Raw genomic sequence first — 18,167 nt, 5'->3', positions numbered from 1 at the left:
ACTTATTAGAGTGTAAAAAAGTATTTCTGGGCAAATTTGACTCTTGAATATTTTGCTCTCTGGGTAAAGAGCCCTGTCCGAACCATATTCTTGAATATTTATAGGCCTCCTAAGTCCTAAACAGACATTATCAGTGATTTTAATGAGCTTTTATCTGTGATATGTGTTGATTATGACTGTTTAATTATTGTGGGAGACTTCAACATTCACATGGACAATCCTGAAGACAGAAGTGCAATAGATCTATGTGAAACTATTAGAAATTTTGGCTTGACTCAACATGTTAAACAGCAAACGCATATATATTTTGGACTTCATCATCACTGTTGGACCACTTGTTTGCTGAGTATTGGATTATCTGCACGTTGCTGGACGTCACTGTGTCCCTCCAATGGCATCGGCCATTTTGTACCCAGGACAGCCCGCTCCTACATATCCCATTGAGCATTGCGACTGATATGACTGGGCGTCCCCAGTCTGACGTCACAGGGTGCTATATAGGAGGCGCTCATGTTTGAAAATTCGCCTTCTGCTAGAAACCGGTCTGGCGATTGAAGCGCGTCACTTTAAGAGAAGAGCTCTGTGCAGAGTTTCATTCATTCTCTCTCGTTGGACAACGAACCATTCATAACTGAAGTTTTTGGACTAAGAAGGCCAGAGATTTCACTTTGCCGATCGAAGACGTGAGTTAACACGTAACTGGAGACACGGAGTTTCGGAGAGACAAACCGCTACCGTGTTTCATTTTCAAGTCGACTTTGATGGTCAGATCATATTTTTCCTTTTTGTCAAGAAGACCAAAGGACAAAGACTGACTGCTCCCCTGAAGTTAATTGTGGACGCACATTAACTTAACCCCACTTTTCCTCGCTCGAATTCCCTCACTTAGAAGAAGACGACACAAGTAAAACCCATCTTTTATTTCTTTATTAGAAGGCCTGGGCAGGGTCAGAGGTTGTAGAAGCGATCAGAATCGCTGGTTAGGATCTCATGTGTTCTGAATAATATGTGCATGTAACCTTGCTTGTTGAAACTTTGATGTGTAATGTAATATCGGGATCCGCCGTGTCCTCGAGCTGTTTGTGTTTACTATCTGAACGCGGGTGCGTTGCAAGACTGGACTGTTAAGACTGCCACCAAAAGTTATCAATCCTTTGTGTTCAGGAGTTAGGGGGAAGTTTTATGATGAGAAGATCATAAAAGACACTCTAAGCTGCGCTCCAACCCTGTAGATGAGCTGGTAGATAACTTTCATTCTAAAATCTCAGACATCATTGATTCAATTGCTCCAATTAAAGTGAAAGCCGTTTCTGGGAAGAAAATGTCTCCCTGGAGAAGTGCTCCACCAGTCAGAAGTGGAAAAAAAGGAGGGTCAAAAAGCTGAATGCAGAGGCGAAAGACTGGACTCCAGGTTCACTATATGATCTATAAAGAGAGACTATACAGATATAACCTACAACTGAAAAATGCAAGGGAATCTTTTGTTTCTGTGATCATCAGCAAAAACATTAACAATGCTCGTGCATCATTTGCCACGGTCAACAGGTTAACAAACCCTCCTGTAACTGTAGCATCTGAACTCCACTCCACCAGGGCCTGCAATGATTTTGCTAAATTCTTTACTGAAAAAACCCAAAAGATCAGAGAGGCAGTCAGCACATCCACATCAACTCCAGTACCAATGTTGTCTCCAACTAGAACTGATTTCGACAAAATTTCCCGATTTCACCAAATAAACTGCAAAATCTTAGAAGAAATCGTACAGCAACTAAGCTCTTCTTCCTGCTGTCTCGATATTTTACCCACAGCTTTCCTTCAGAAAGCTTTGCCGGTAATAACATCTGATTTAACACAAATAATAAACATGTCCCTTTTGTCAGGTGCTTTCCCCCAGGCCCTGAAAACAACAATTATCAATCCTCTATTGAAAAAGAGCAACTACAGAACTACAGGTCTATATCAAACCTCCCCTTCATCAGTAAGATTATTGAAAAAGCTGTACTTCAGCAGTTAAACAACTTCCTAACAATGACCAACCGCTTTGATGTCTTCCAGTCAGGCTTCCGTGACCACCACAGTATAGAGACTGCTCTTGTCAAGGTGTTCAATGACATCTGTATAAATGCAGACTGTGGAAGAACCACGGTGCTGGTATTATTGGACCTTAGTGCAGCATTCGACACTGTTGATCACTCCATTTTATTAGAGCACCTGGAAAACTGGGTCGGCCTTTCTGGTACAGCACTCAACTGGTTTAAATCCTACTTCAAGGACAGGGACTTTTTTGTGTCAGTAGGTAACTTTACATCAGAGAGCACAAAAATCACATGGCGTTCCCCAAGGGTCCATCTTAGGGCCCCTCCTATTCAATATCTACATGCTCCCCCTAACTCAGATTTTAATAAACAACAACGTAAGTTATCATAACTATGCAGACGACACAGCTATACGTTACAATGTCACCAGGTGACTATGAACCCATTCAAGCGCTGGGTAAATACTTAGAAGAAATCAATGCATAGATGGGCCAAAATTTTCTTCAGCTGAATCAAAACAAAACTGAAGTAATAATCTTTGGACCAAAGGAAGAGCGTTTAAAAGTTAGCACACAGCTTCAGTTAATACAGCTAGAAACCACCAGTCAGGCTCGGTACCTGGGTGTAGTGATGGACTCAGACCTGAACCTTCAGAGGCACATAAAGGGAGTAACTAGGTCAGCCTTCTATCACCTAAAGAACATCTCCAGGATTAAAGGACTAATGTCTCAGCAGGACCTTGAAAAACTAATTCATGCATTCATATTTAGTAGAATTGATTACTGCAACGGTGTCTTCACTGGTCTGCCTAAAAAGTCGATCAGACAGCTGCAGTTGATCCAGAACGCTGCTGCCCACGTCCTCACTAGAACTAAGAAAGTGGAGCACATCACCCCAGTTCTAAAGTCCCTACACGGGCTCCCTGTAGCTCAGAGAATAGAATTTAAAATACTTCTGTTAGTGTATAAATCAATGAATGGCTTAGCACCAAAATACATTACAGACTTGTTGTCAGTGTATCAACCACCCAGACCTCTCAGGTTATCTCGCTCAAATCTACGGTGCATACACAGAACCAGAATCAAACATGGAGAAGCAGCTTTTAGTTCTTATGCTCCACTAATTTGGAATAGACTCCCAGAAAACTGTAAAAGCGCTGAAACCCTAAGTTGCTTTAAATCAAGATTAAAAACTTATTTTTTAGAGTGGCCTTTGACCGTGCCATCTAAGCATAATTAGTTACGTTTTCAGTCCAATTTTCCTTTCATTTTCTTATCCATCATTCTATTCTGCTTATTTTATTTTATTTAAATTACCTCTACCTCTACATCAGACCTTTATTAGCGCTTTTAAGGTCCCTCAAAGATGCATTACAATGAAATCAGTCATTCCCATTCACACACATTCACACACTACTTACTTATTTCTCTGTCAGAGTAATTTTTATTTGCAAAAATTTGAACCTAATTTGACTTCTATTATTCGTAAAATGCACATTGTTTCCTCATAACCCCTTTTGTTTCAACTAGGTCTGTTTTGAACGCTTCAATTCTTTTTTATACACCAAGAATCAGTAAGGTGGTCTTAGTGGGGTCCACCTTAAAGGTGTTGTCTGTTGGGTGTCATGTTATCATTGTCAGGTCAGTGAGGTTCATAAGTCAGTCAGAACCTTGGTCATTTGATCTGTGCACATGACTTGCTATTCATATTTGTTTTTAACTGTTCATTATTTATTTAGTTTTTTCCATTATCTCATTGTTTCACTATGTCCCTCAATGTTTAATCTATAAAAATAATCAATTCTGTCAATGACCAACTCCAATCTTCAGTAAACTGGAGATAAATTCAGTGATAAATCCAATGAAATAAATGGTTTCCAATAAATCACAAGGTAATTATCTTCACCTTTAAGTCTTATTATTATGATTAAGCAATCAGTATTTGGTGGTGTGTGGAAATCTGAGTAGATCAGCAGTTTTTGAAATACTCAGACCAGCCCATCTGGCACCAACAACCATGCCACGTTCAATGTTCGGTTTGAACTGCAGCAGATCGTCTTGACCATGTCTACATGTCTAAATGCATTCAGTTGCTGCCATGTGATTGGCTGATTAGACATTTGCGTTAGCGAGCAGCTGGACAGGTGTACCTAATAAAGTGGCCGGTGAGTGTAGTTTGCAATACAGAGGAGACAGGGAGATAAAACAGTCCTTAAACCTCAGATATCTAAAAGAGGTCAGCATGCTGTGAAGCCCTGGAGAGAAGAGAGGTATCTTCTCTTGGGTAAACAATCATATCAGAGGAAGGCCCTGCATTCCAAGCATCTCTAAGTGTGGCATGCTGAGCTGGCAAGAGCAAGTCTGAACTGGAAATTTCATAGACAACAAGCTGATTTAGGGAACACATAGTAAAACAAATACTAAACAGGATGACCTATTTGAATTTTTCCTCTATCAGTAACACTATAAACAAGAGAATCAAATTGTGAAAGGGAAGGAAGAAATGTATTGCTCTCCACTGTGTTTTTCTGTGATAATGGGGAAATTAAAAATGGAACAGGTTCTTTAAAGGTTGTGACAGCGTTGTCTGATAATGATCTACTATAATGACATTTTCTTTCAAGTGTGGCAAACTCAGTTAAATTAAACTCAAAGGTTATTATAAAATGGTCAGACAGGACAGAGTTATGAGAAAATATTGTCATTTCTTTACACTCAATGCCATGTGTCAGTCAGCACAGGGTCCAGAGAATGAAGACAAAGGTGGGTGGATTAGCTAATGTTTTGAGCAAAGCCAAACTGAGTCCAAGATAGCATTAAAGGCTATATTAAGGCTATCACTTTCAGTGTCAACATGATTGCTAAAATCCCCAATATAATGACCCAATCTGTATTTAACAATAAATTCAATTCAATTCAGTTTTTTGTTTTTTTATATTGCACCAATTCACAACACATGTTGTCTCAAGGCACTTCACAAAGTCAATTCAATCTAATCATACAGATTTCAAGTCAGGTACTTGCATTCTAATTAATCCTAAGTATCGAACAGTGCAGTCAGATTCAGTTATTTATTCAAAGTGGTTAAAAAGTTTTACTATCTAGGGAAACCCAGCAGATTGCATCGAGTCAGTGACTTGTAGCATTCACTCCTCCTGGTTGCGTAGCGATCGCTACATGCTCCATCCAGTATGGATCCGCTACGATCCAGCAAAATCAGATAAGAAGTCTAAGAACTGATCTAAAAATTGAGAATAAGGGCCTGGTACAAAACAAACAGAAGTGATTTTAGTGCTTAGCAATTTGGATGAGGAAAACTAAGGATTAAATATTCAAAAGAGTTGGAGCTATTAATTGTCCTGGGACTAATCAATTAATCAGACTGAAAGATGGTTGCTACTCCTCCTCGCCCAGTATTTGGAGGTATGGGAAAATTTAAATAATTAGGAGTCATTTATAGTAACATAATCCTCCACACCAAAACAACACTAACTTTGGTGACCTCCAACTGGCGTAACCAGCCTCTGGTAAACATTAGACTATGGTCGCTGGTGTCTCTAGTGCCACATTTCTGACTATGGAGCTGCCAATTACCTGTGTCAGCTTTTCAGCAGGTGTGTTGCTTAGCATGGAAAATCTGTTAGAAACGCAGATGGGTTGGTGGTGACCCGTGAACTGGGATCTAGGTCTATGCTTTCTACATACCATCACCCAACCGGCCTAAGATCCCAGCTGCACGGGCTCTGCTGAAGGCATGCTATGGGGAGCTACCCTCGGTGGCTGAGGGCTGGCTAAGGGGCCTTGGCTATCTGCTGGGTTTTTTTTAACATCGCAAAGCCGGGTCTCCATAGCTGCAAAAGTGCTACATTTATTACACCTCCCATTGTCACCAACGGAAGTATAGGAGTAACTGAACATCTGACACAGGTCAGGAAAGAGGAGACCCAGAGAGAGAGATGGAGAAACAACAAGATGGGCAGCCATGGTGGAGCTAAAGTTGTCACTAAGCTAGCAACACCTTACCACTACGAGAAAAACCATCTAAAACACGGAGGGTCCCCAAACGTTAGGTAAAGCAACAGAAAATACGTGTTTTTGTAACAGGTAGTGCAGAAGACCCGATATTCCAGCCAGACACAAGAGATAAGATTCAAAAGATTTATTGAAATCTCTGGGTGACGTTCGAGCCTGGCGAACCCTCGTCTCTGGGTTCAAAGGCCAGAACGAGGACAAACTGTTTCTTGAACCCCTCATGAACAGGGTTCGACGGCGCTTCCTCCTCCAACCCCTCGTCGCAGGGTTCAGAAGCCAGAACGAGGACAAACTGTTTCTTGAACCCCTCATGAACAGGGTTCGACGGCGCTTCCTCCTCCAACCCCTCGTCGCAGGGTTCAGAAGCCAGAACGAGGACAAGTTGCTCCTTGAACCCTTCAGGAACAGGGTTCAGCGGCGCTTCCTCCTCGAACCCCTCGTCACAGGGTTCAGAAGCCAGAACGAGGACCAGTTGCTCCTTGAACCCTTCAGGAACAGGGTCCGGCGGTGCTTCCTCCTCAAACCCCTCATCGCAGGATTCAGAAGCCAGAACGAGGACCAGTTCCTCACTGAACCCCTGCAGACTAGGAACAGGAGCTGAGGCATCGGCGGGACCCTCAGTGACGTGAAAGGGAGCTGAGGCATCGGCGGGACCCTCAGTGGCGTGAACTGGGGCTGAGGCATCGGCGGGACCCTCAGTGGCGTGAGCTGGTGCTGAGGCGTCAGCCGGACCCTCAGTGGCGTGAGCAGGGGCGTCTCCGGAGCCCCCAATGACTTGAGCTGGGGCGTCCCTCTTACGATGTCCTCTGCGCCGTGTGGAGGGGGTTGAGGCTGACTTAGGGTCAGGCCTGGAGTCAGGCTGTGGTGTGTCTCTATCTGCCTTATCCTCTCCATCAGCTCAGGAGAGGAATACAGGAGACCAGTCGTCCTGAGGCTCTTTATTTGGCATGCATAGAACCTGAAGGGCTGCTCCAGCTCGTCAGGTGTTGCCTCAGAACACCGGGCTGGAGCGAGCACAGACGGCATGGGCGGAGGTGCAGCGAGCCTGGCAGACAGTGCTGTGGCAGGCGAAGGCGGGCTTACTTGCCGCAGCCCTCACGTCCGTTGACAGGGAAACCACCTCCTCTGCAGCCGAACCACAGGAAGGCGCTCCGCGCCGACGTTTCTTGCGGCGGGAGGAGGGTGAGGGCTTCACTGCTGTATGAAGGGGAGGAGAAGAACGGCGACGAAGGGGACCTGTCCCCGGACATGGAATCGCCAACCTGGATCCATCATAAGCCGACTGCGGCACTGACAGCCCTGCAGACCGGCGCAACAACTTCTCCGCCTCCCGAGACAGGAAAGTAAAGAGGTGCATGGAGCTAGCCTGATGCTCATCCGCGAGGTCCATTGTTGGCGGAAACATTCTGTTAAGGTTTGCGAGATATAGGACCCCAGAATGCAGACGAGCAGGCAGCGTGATGGTAAGTGCAAAGGTTTAATAACAAAAACTCACTCACAGCAGGAGGCAGGAACAAAACAACAAACGGGCAGGCGAGACAGGCATGGCATAATCAAAAAACAAGATGATTGTTCACATGATCTGTGAACAAGACATGATCTGAGAAAAATGTTTCCGCAATGAATGACAGAACAGGTGTGTATTTATGGATTGTGACCAGGTGAAACAAGACAGATTAATAGGTGCAGGTGATCTGAATTAACAGAACAAAACGTGCCTGGAGCAAAACAGAGACTCTTGAACACAAACTAGAAAAACATGAAGCAAAAGCATAACCAGATCCAAAAACCAAACTTGACAAAACATGAACAAGACGACAAAACTAAAGCATGACCAGGGAAATAAACAGAAACATGATTCAAAACTTGAACTGTGAATAAGACCAACAAAAACCCAGAAACCAAACAACCCCAAATCATAACAGTTCTCTAGTTTGCAACCCCAGTGAATAGGCAGAGTGCAGTGGTCAGGGAACAGAAACTGGGTCTAAGCCAGGGAAGCAGAATAAGGCGACAGGATTTGAGGGTTAGGCAGAGAGCCGTTGTCAGGCGGCAGAAGCATCGTCGATGTCCAGAATTCAGAAGCCAGGGAGACATCTGACGTGGGCAAGGCAGAGCAGAGAACGAAATCAGGATCAGGCAGGCACGCAAGGACGGAACGCTGGACATTTACTCACACAAAGACTTTCGGTAATCTGGCGCTGTTTGTCAGCGTGCTGCTTATAAAGTCAGGTGCACAGGTGCTGCAGATGAGGCAATTAGGGAGCTGGCTGGGAAGGATCAGGTAAGAGCAATCTTCCTAATAGCTGCAGCACAGAGATGATCAGCAGGCAGACAGAGATGGTGCGGACAAACAGTCCAGAATCATAACAGTTTTTGTGATGATGTTAGAATAAGTCAGAGATGTCACAGCAAATAAAAATCAGATCAAATCGAGAGAGCCTTCACATACCAAACAATCCACCGAGTCCAACCCATAAACATAAGTTGTCATCACTAAACCAAGAGAATTAAGTGAGATAAATCTAAATAAGTCTTTTTAAAGTGAAGCCTCTAATTAATTGAATTTTTTATCATGTCCCACCACTAGTACAGTGTGACTCAGCTATTTACACTTTGTCGTTGACTTTGCAGCCGCCTCTCCCCCTGATATAGCATGTGGTGGCAGTGAAGCGTAAGCACTTCCTATGCTGGAACATCTAACATAATAAGGACTCCATCTAACATGCACTGCTCTCGTTGTCATTAGAGTAAAAGATAGAAGTGGAATGTTCTACTTCTGAAGGAAATTCAGGCTGAGGGCTCATAGTTCTGATCCAACTCCTTTCTATTTGTATTCTGACTGTTCTTTTGTTTTTCTTCCAGTCTTGGTATCTGGGCAACTAAGTGAACTTTGACAGAAAGCTCATCATCCTGACAACGCACTCCTGGAATAAAGGAAACCGTCCCGTCAAGACATTATCAGAGGAAAAATATATTCAGTTTTATAGAAACACAACACTTGATCACATACATACATAAATATAAATGATTATGTATTCATGTATGTTTATCGCAGGAGAGGACCACACGGATGGAAGGTGGATGCTGCTCAACCATTTAAAGCCCCCTAAATGAACTCTGCTTTATAATACTACATAGTTGTCACAAGTGACAGCTTCTGGGATTTTCACATTAAGGCTGTGGCTTAGTGCAGAGGTCTGATTGGTAAACTAAGAAAAGAACTACACATCAACTCTGCAGTTCCTGAGAAGCTTGCAACCCCTGTTGTCCCAGGATATATGCCAGTCTTTACTCCAAGCTGTCCACTATAAGTCCTGTTAGAGGCGTATACATCCCATCTTCAACAACCCAAATCTTTCCCCTCATCAAAGCAGGTGCTGCTTTTAATATATGCAAGCAAGCCTCCAGTAGTTCCCAGACTGACTAGAATGTTTCTATCTATGTTTGTTTGCACTTTTTAGCCACTTTTGAGATGAGCTGAAACAGCATATTTTGCTCTTTGTTCCCATCCACCCAAAGACACAAGCTTTGTCCTTTTTGACAATCATCAAGCTCAAACTTTTAAGTTGCTTTTCTGAATGTTTGTTGTGCTTTTGAGCAAAAAACAAGTAATGAAATGGGATTATTAGTCTTGCCCATCACAAGCACTTTTAGACATTGACAGAAAAATACCTCAAAAAATCTACTTGTTTGATGTCTATTGTTTGTAAAATCTCTTCTTCATGGAGACACCAGTTCCTGCTCATGAATCAGAATCTGTTGAGATACAGCCATATTTCTGGACAACAGTAAGGATTAGTGTGTAGTAACCAATGCTCATTAGTGTAACGTCCTACGGATGCATATCTGTGTGTGTTTGTTTGTTCACTTCCCTGCATTTTCCCCACTTTATTCTGAGGAGATGTTATGTCCATTTGTTTGTTTTGGAGCAGAAAGCCAACAATGCACTAAGGTCATATTGACTTCCCTTTTTGAGAAAGATTTGATATTGTAGGGTGTGGTCAAGCCAGCCTTTGTGCAGTAAAGTGTTCATGTTGTTGTGCAGGAGCTCTGCATACTGGCCTAAAGAGAGAGCAGGACGGTGTTTCTCTGAGTTCTAGAAACAGTGGTAGGCTCTGACAGGTTCTGTAGTGTATGGGACAACCTTAATTCTCTGTACACTGCATCTAGACCTGCTGGAGCATAGGCTGAGATCCAGGCCAAGGATGACATGGATGAACAGAAGAAAGAGTCAGCAGTAGTGTGAGGGGACAAGCCAGGACCAGAATTTAAAGGCAGATGTTGTTTTGTATGATGGTAACTGTGTGGGCTCAGCTGTAAAACTTTGCTTTAACCATTTATTTATTATTATTTAAGTCAGGCTGTATAGAACAGATCAAATATGATCAGAATTTAATTTCATCCAGATAATAATCCCAGACTGTCTCTATGTAAAGGAGACTCAAATCCACTTTCTTTTAACAAAATTGAACCAAAGCAATAGTTTCACATTTCTAAGTACAATTTGTATATGCAACACTCTGACCTTTTAATACATGAGTCATAATCACACTGGTTCATTTGTTGCTCTGGATGCAGAAGCACTAAGCATAAGTGAACAAAGAAATGCCTATTCAGGACAGATGATACATGAGCAGAAAAAAGTGAATCAGCATCAGTACAGAATGCCTGTAGCAACAACAATCACCATTTGTGATTAAAAAGTTTGTAAAATGAATGAACGCAAAACCCAACAGTTATGTAGCCTTTATAACAATGTGTCAATTAGGAAAGATGTGTCAGTTTAATGGACTGATAAGAGACGGCTCAAATCAAGGAAAGATGGGTGAAAAAGGCTAGAAGCTGAAGCATGCTGTCTGTCAGAAATCTCCAGTTTCTGATCAAACACATTGTTCTAGAAAAACTAAAAAGCACATCAAACTTTACATCTAAGAGTTTGTTGAATTAAATTTTAGCCCACTGACATTAAACCTCCCTAATCATAAAGGCCTCCTTTAACTTCAGGCTTGTTATTGAATGTTTTGTTCTTCATGTGTATCAAATAGAATGTGCTGCAGTTCATGGTCTGAAGACCAAGCATCATGTAACTTGTGTTGTCCAAAAGTACGTAGCACTGAATTAGAACATTTGCCAAAGCAGAGAGATAGTAGCGTCGTCTGCAGTGCACCTTCTATTCTTGGCCGTTCTATGCTCTCTGATGCAACAGTTTTATTTTCCACATTTTACCTTAAACAAACTAACTGTTTTGTGGCAAGAGTGTGCTTTATCTGGTTGTAGCTGTTGTTTAATATTTTCATTTAGCAGAAGAGGTGCAGCTCATTTTACCCCATCACTTTTTGTATGAGCTGCTTAAACTGGGTTTTTTTTTGTCCAAACCTTGCATGTTTTCATGCATGCCATTTTTTACCTGCTTTGACAGCCTACATTTAAAAATATTTTTATTTAATAGGGGTGTCCAACACCTCAAGTAGTTTGTGTCCTGCATGTTTTAGATGTTACACCAATGAATTAAATGCATTGTTCATTAGTGGGTCTCTGCAGAGTTGGGTTATACACTGAGGAAGTGATTCAGCCATTCATTAAGCTGTGTTAGAGCAAGGACACGCCTAAAGCATGCAGGACAACAGTTTTCCAACAGTAGAGTTGGACATCTATGTCTTAAAATACACTCAATGTCTATTACAGGGGTGTCCAAATTGTGGCCCACAGACCATATGCAGTTGATGTGTATTTAATACAGAACATTTTTAGAGAAGCAAAGCCTTTCAAAGCAAATGCAGACTATTTAAATTTTTTAAATAGAAAAATTTGATAAACCACAAAGTATTCGTCTTTTATTAACCGTGATTTTGCTTTCTTTTAATAGCAGAGTTGGGTGCACCCATTAAACTTGTCTAAATACAGCAAGGGTTGTCAATGAAAGAGTGGCCCATATCCAGGTCTTGTAGCTGAGAAAATAGAAAAGATTTGGCCCAAACCCAAAAAATCTAGAATATTGTATCCTTTCCTTCAATAAGGCAAACAGGAGGAAACCCTTTAATGTGTGGGATATTCAGTGATTAACATATACCTTTTCTAGAAAAGTCAGACTAGTCTGTTAATTTTATTTAAATATTGAGTGTTTTGTTTATTGTTGTACAGGTAAAATAAAAAAAATATACAGTTAAAATATGAGAATATGATTTTGCGAAGGAGTGAATTGACCCAGAGCCGAAATATTTTGAGTTAGGCTAAACATTTCAGATGTCGTGTACCTATTAAATATCATTTGCACTTTATGCATGTTGGCAGCATTGCACAACCTGATCCAGATCTACCCAGAAACGGTTCTTTGCCCTATATGCTCTGTTTGCAGTTTTTCTTGATGTTCTATGTACATGGGGAAACTGAGATAAAATTGCAGCTGTTATTTTAATGTAAAAAATGGGGATACAGTAGTTTTGTTATATTTCCCAGCTCTTGTCTCAAACTTTAGCAAGCAGCAATAAAACTGAGTTTTCTGTAGAGCTTTGCTTTTACTAATATAAGTGTTTGAAGCAACTGTTTGCAGATGCAGGACAGAATCCACCACTTATCTCTTTGCATGTCAATGTCCCCATATAATTATGTACCTTGTTAGGCCCTACAGTGAGCTTGTTTTGCCTGAGTCCTACAGACTTGTTAATGTGGTGAAAACCAGGAGTGAAAAGAGAAAATACTTCTAATTTAGTCTGACAAATATTATCCCCTCCGCTCTCATGTTTGGACATTCTACCAACTTCATGCTCAGGAGCTGTGAAAGAAAGGCAACTCTACCCACAGAGGTGTCACTTCCTTTTCCTTCAGGGGGTTTCAAGTCATGATCATGTCTACAAGACGTCATGCTTGCTGTTCAAACTGCTAACAAATTTCCTGATTAAAGGTTTAGTTGACCAGCTAGGAGCTGTGTCCCGCATGGTGCTGCCATTGTTGCTGTGCAAGCCAGAGGAATGCATGACGTTGCCTAATAAGTACCAACTTCTATCCCGCTTTTTCCTTCCTCATCCTTTCTCCTTTGCATTGCATTGAGGAGCAACTGGTGGAGGGGCTCTCTGTGTCTTTCTATTTTTACAACAGCACTGCTCTTTTGCACGATAGTTCATAAAACATATTGTGTGCCTTGCCTGTAGTTAGAAAGCAGTGAAACTTTAAGTCAATCTAATCATACTTTGTATAATGCAGCAGGCAGCACTTACAAAGGTGCATATGTGAATTCTTGTCATTTTAGGTTGACCAGTTTTCAGTTTCCATATTTAGGTTTGGACTGCAAGAGCTGGGAGGATTTAGTGACCGAAGTGATTGTATGAATGTTTCTGTATGTTTCACTAAGGTGGGGAGAAGGGTTTGATTTAAATGAAAGGCTGTTCCAGATGCTATTACCATATGATTCCTGCAGATTTGAATTCTGCTTTCTGAGGCTTCAGCGCTGACTGGTCATAATTTCTGTCTTCATATCCAGTTAGTCATACTGTGTTAGACCAGGGAACATGTTTCTCAGTGGTGTGAACTTGTATTATTAGAATTCCAGCCAAGTGACCAAGGCATGGGATGAAAGCATTTCAATCACTCTATTGAATTTTTGTTTTAGGAGCATATGGAGTTAACCGATGTGAAGGAAATAACTCCCCAGGATTTCCCCAATACATCTGACACTTTAGTGGAGGTTATTTGAACTCCAGCTAAAACTGGATCCACAAATATATGTCTAAAACTAGCATAGAGCGAGCACTGCAATTTAGAAACGCAATTTACACCACTGAAACTACTCATATATCTCAGCAATGAACTGATAACTGTTAACTATGCAGTTATACTTTGTTATGTAGACCCTCCATCTGCACTGATGAAGATTGTCTCACCATACATTACACAGAAACAGTTTGACACCCGCTGTAGGCTGCAAACCTTTGCACCTCTATGATGGAACACCAGAATACTGTCATGTAACTAAATATGAAGAAACGTTGCAAAACATTTAACACCGTTACATGTTGAACTCTTTGTTTCAGGTTTTATTTGAATTGACGTTATTACCCTTCCTGTTTGGCTTCATGGTTGTAAACACATCAGAATGTATATAACATTTACAGTATTGTGAAATGGATAGAATGTTTAAGTGTCTTGTATTCATGTATTTAGGTGTGTGTCTCAGCACACAGTGGGTGACCCATGAAATGGGGAGAATAGTGACAGTGGTAGAGTATAGCTGTATAAGAGATGAGGAGGAAGTGTTACAGATGTGGTCTTAGAGAAAGAGTTTGGTTCTGATTAAATGCTGTCTGAATAATTTATAAATTATTCATGGGGTATATTTACCAAAATAAAGACTGATTAAATGTTTGGATATACATATAGTCAGAGGAAGGGGGTCAGGCAGACTTCTGCTTCATTTCTGTCATAATTACAAAACTGTAAATGGTTAACTAATAATAGCTAATCCAAAGATGGAACCTTACGCTAGAATTATTAACAAAATAAGAATATTGATACTAGGCAGATTGAAAAATAAGATACCCTTTTGTTGTATGACTCAATAAATGAAGTATGTTTTTAACTGAGCTCAAAATGTGTGTGAAATAACTTACGCATGATAATCCTGTTGTAAAAATCATTGTTTTCATAAGCAATCTAACAAGCCAACAGCAACTCAAAAAAATCTAGTAAAAATCATCTCAACATGCAGTGCCTATGAGTTTATTTACAACATCCGTACACTCATTTCTATCTTCTGCTTCTCAGTTCAGTACAATATGCAATCACCCAGTGCAGGTCTGAAGGTGACAAGCCATAAAACTACCCAAAGAGACTGACTGACACTGAGTGGCTTACTGGTTTTTCCTTTTGCTCTGGATTATACCCAGGGACTAAAGTTGCTGGATTGAAAAACTTCATAAGAGAAGGCAAGACAATAATTTAAAGCAGCTTCTTCATTTATGGCTATTTCTTTTTATTGACCCATGTAAAGCCGTACTCTGAATGACATACTGCCATGGAAGCAGCATTTGTTGATTAATTTAGCCTGAAAAAGGTCAGATTTAAAGTAAGGACATTACCCTGTTTTATTGAGAGGACATATTTAAATCTTACAGCTCAGTGTAATGTCTTACGTCTACAGGAGCCTCCTTTGCTTTCAGCGCCAGCTGGGTCTGAGCACAACAAAGATTCTGTGTTCTGATGGATATCTGTGGAATCAGGAATCACTGTGGTATACGCTCACAAAATGTGGATGCAAGCCACTAACAAACTTGTGCTCAATAACTTACATAGCTATATAATCCTTTCTGCAGTTAGTGAAAACAGTTCTTAATAAATAGCAATCAGAGCAAGGCTGAGTATGTCCTTGTTACACACATTAGACTGTGAGCCTTACCCACCTCTGAGGGGATGGGGGGTCATGTCTCAGTCACTCTGATTTAATGCTGTTGCTTACAGAGGCTGCATGAATCATGTTGTTCTTCCAAAACAGACAACACCGATTTGCTGATTAGTTCGCTGTTTGGAAGCTGATTAGAAAGTAGTCAGGTTGTCTAATAAATCTTATTCAGTTCATTGTGTCTTTGTAGTGTGTGAGCTGAGCGGCTAAGGTGGTTCAAACGATGGCAGTGAGCTCTGATTGCTGCTTTAGGGAAACATGTTTGATCATTTCTTTCGATATGTTGAGAAGAAATGTTTTTTTTTTTTTTTATCAAAGATTTAGACCATTTACAACATTATTAGAGGGCACAAAAGAAGCATTGGTGAAAATTAATAAAGAAACACATGTACTGCAAAACAAAGATTTCTTTAGGCTTTGATCAACAAGTGTTAAATATTTATTCACACTGTGTTCTCTAATTTTTAGTTATCACTTTTGATATACTGACTTAACTATTTCACCTTTTCTGGGTGATGAAAAAAGTCAGGAGTTCATGTGAGAAAATGTGGCCAGGAAGGAAACTTCCTTTATGTGATGGAGTCATGTATAGAATTTACTGTATGCTATGTCAAGCTTCTGTAGAAGGGATTCTTGTTCTGTTCTTGCATACTGCGGCTAAAACCAGATCCTTTTTGGATCACTGCTTTATTTTGAACTTTTACATGAACTATCCATCTTAATTTTGTGCTTAACAAAACCTCCAGCCACAGTTTGGACATAAGTTTTAATTTGGTTGATGTCTGTATGCATTACTTAAATTTAAATTTCAGCTGTCGGTTTTGTTCTTCATTGTCACTGAAATCCTGCTTTCATACAGACATGGAGCAGATGTTCAAAATAAGCCTGCAGATCTGCAGGTTTTCCTGGAATTAGGGTGCCAGTCTGCTGGTTAATAGCTGTTCTGCTCTTTACTCTGTTTTCGGTTGACACTTTGTAAAGAATGTGACACTTTCTTGTCAAAGATCACTTTGCTGGATTTTTTTTTAACCTAATTATTCTGATACAGAACAGACTGCTTTGCTCGTTTCCAGATACATATATATATATAAAAGTAAATCCCTTTTCACAAAGTGTTGGGCATGTAAAGACTTCATATTGAATTGCATGTTTATCCTGCCATGCCCTTTCAAAACAGGTCTTAAGATGTGAAGAAAATAAAAACAAACAATAGAATGTGAGATTTTTCACTTGTTGGTACATCTCAGAGCTAATGGTCATTCCTCCTTGTTACACTTTGAGCGTTTTCTAAAAACGGCTTGTACCCGAACTTTCTCTGAACTTTCTGTTTTAACATCCCAGCTGCAATCTAGGGTTACTCTCATTAACCGTCCGATTGCAGTGGTGTAACACAACCAATCACAAACAATGCTGTGTATGTCCATTTGTGTTGGGAAGTGCAGGACTGCTGAGGTCAGCTTTGAACTAGATTTTGACTGTGGAAAGGGCTACTGCTTTAGACTAGAGCATTTTCAATAACACATGTGACAGCTTTATTGTTATGTTTGCATGTTAAAACAAATATCAAACTTTTTAACATGAAGTAACATTTTTGGACGGTATGTGAAAGTTTCTGTTCATTTTTGAATGTCTATGTTTTGACAACTTTTCTTGGGCATGTGCATCTTTCATTGTTATTCATCTGCTTTGGCGGAAACCAACACATTGGATAATGTGTCTTTAATATTTTCATATTTACCATTCTTATCAGATTTTAGATTTTAGTCATTACTGGAACTGAGTATGTTTTCCTATGCAAAATGTACCATTAATAAACAAACTATACTGATACCTAGAACTTTGTGTGGGTGTGATTTAATTCTTTGTTCAGTGGGTTTCTGAGTTAGTACTGCGTTTGTAAAGGCCAGTCATAAAGCAGTGACACATCATTCAGCCACTCTGCTGATGTCTCAGTAAGATCATGAATACAATCAGGGACCTCTAGAGGCAGATTTGGAAGCCGTTCAGTTGAAAGTCAGTAAAATAAGAAACTAAACCTTCATAAAGCCTTCATAATGGTACAGCAGGTTACAGTTTCCACTGAGGTTTAGCATATGCAGGAGTTGCAACATCATTCCTCAGACATTTATAAGAGCACAAGCAATTCCTGCTAATACCAATAAACTCAACCAATCACAGCTTCCCCTGTTTCTGATCTGTGTACAGATGTTAAACACATCTACAAGCAGAAGAGTCAGAGGATAAGCCTCTGGCAAAGTTCTGATATTATGCACATAAAATGCCAAACAATCTCTAAAAAGGTCAAATATTAAAACTGAGAAAATATGATTATGTACCAGTGTGGCCCAGTATTGTTTCAATTATGATTGGATTTTATTTAAGTATGTTATCCCTGCTGCTGCTACATCTTGTTTTGTTCAAATTATACAAGCCATAACTAGTATTGGTAGAATAGTAGAAGTAGTCAGTGTGTTATGCTTTATTGTTATCTTTCTATGCAAATGCCACAGAGTTGCTTTATTTATTTATTATGTTATTCACTCATTCATTCATTCATCCATTGATTTATTGTTTGTTATTATTATTGTATTGCTATTATTTTTATTTTTTCTAATGGAGAAAGAGCATCCCACTGGGCCAAATACCCTAATAATGGGCAACAGTGCTGTGAATGGGATTAAAAAAACTTCTGCAACAAGAAAAACA

General features: G+C 40.4%; 1 protein-coding gene across 3 annotated transcripts in view; it reads left to right on the top strand.

Moving 5' to 3' along the window:
- Positions 1-17,298, top strand: part of nfic (nuclear factor I/C) — a 229,968-nt gene extending 212,670 nt beyond the window's left edge. For all 3 annotated transcript variants that reach the window (XM_047375852.1, XM_047375854.1, XM_047375853.1), the window contains one exon: positions 8,933-17,298. In XM_047375852.1, coding sequence (XP_047231808.1) covers positions 8,933-8,964 — 32 coding nt within the window. In that variant the 3' untranslated portion in view covers positions 8,965-17,298. The remainder of the gene's footprint in view (positions 1-8,932) is intronic.
- The last annotated feature ends 869 nt before the right edge of the window (positions 17,299-18,167 follow it).

This window comes from Girardinichthys multiradiatus, chromosome 9, assembly GCF_021462225.1.
Source record: "Girardinichthys multiradiatus isolate DD_20200921_A chromosome 9, DD_fGirMul_XY1, whole genome shotgun sequence".
NCBI lineage: Eukaryota > Metazoa > Chordata > Actinopteri > Cyprinodontiformes > Goodeidae > Girardinichthys > Girardinichthys multiradiatus.
The sequence above is the reverse complement of the archived record's forward strand: the minus strand, read 5'-3'. Positions and strand labels throughout refer to the sequence as shown.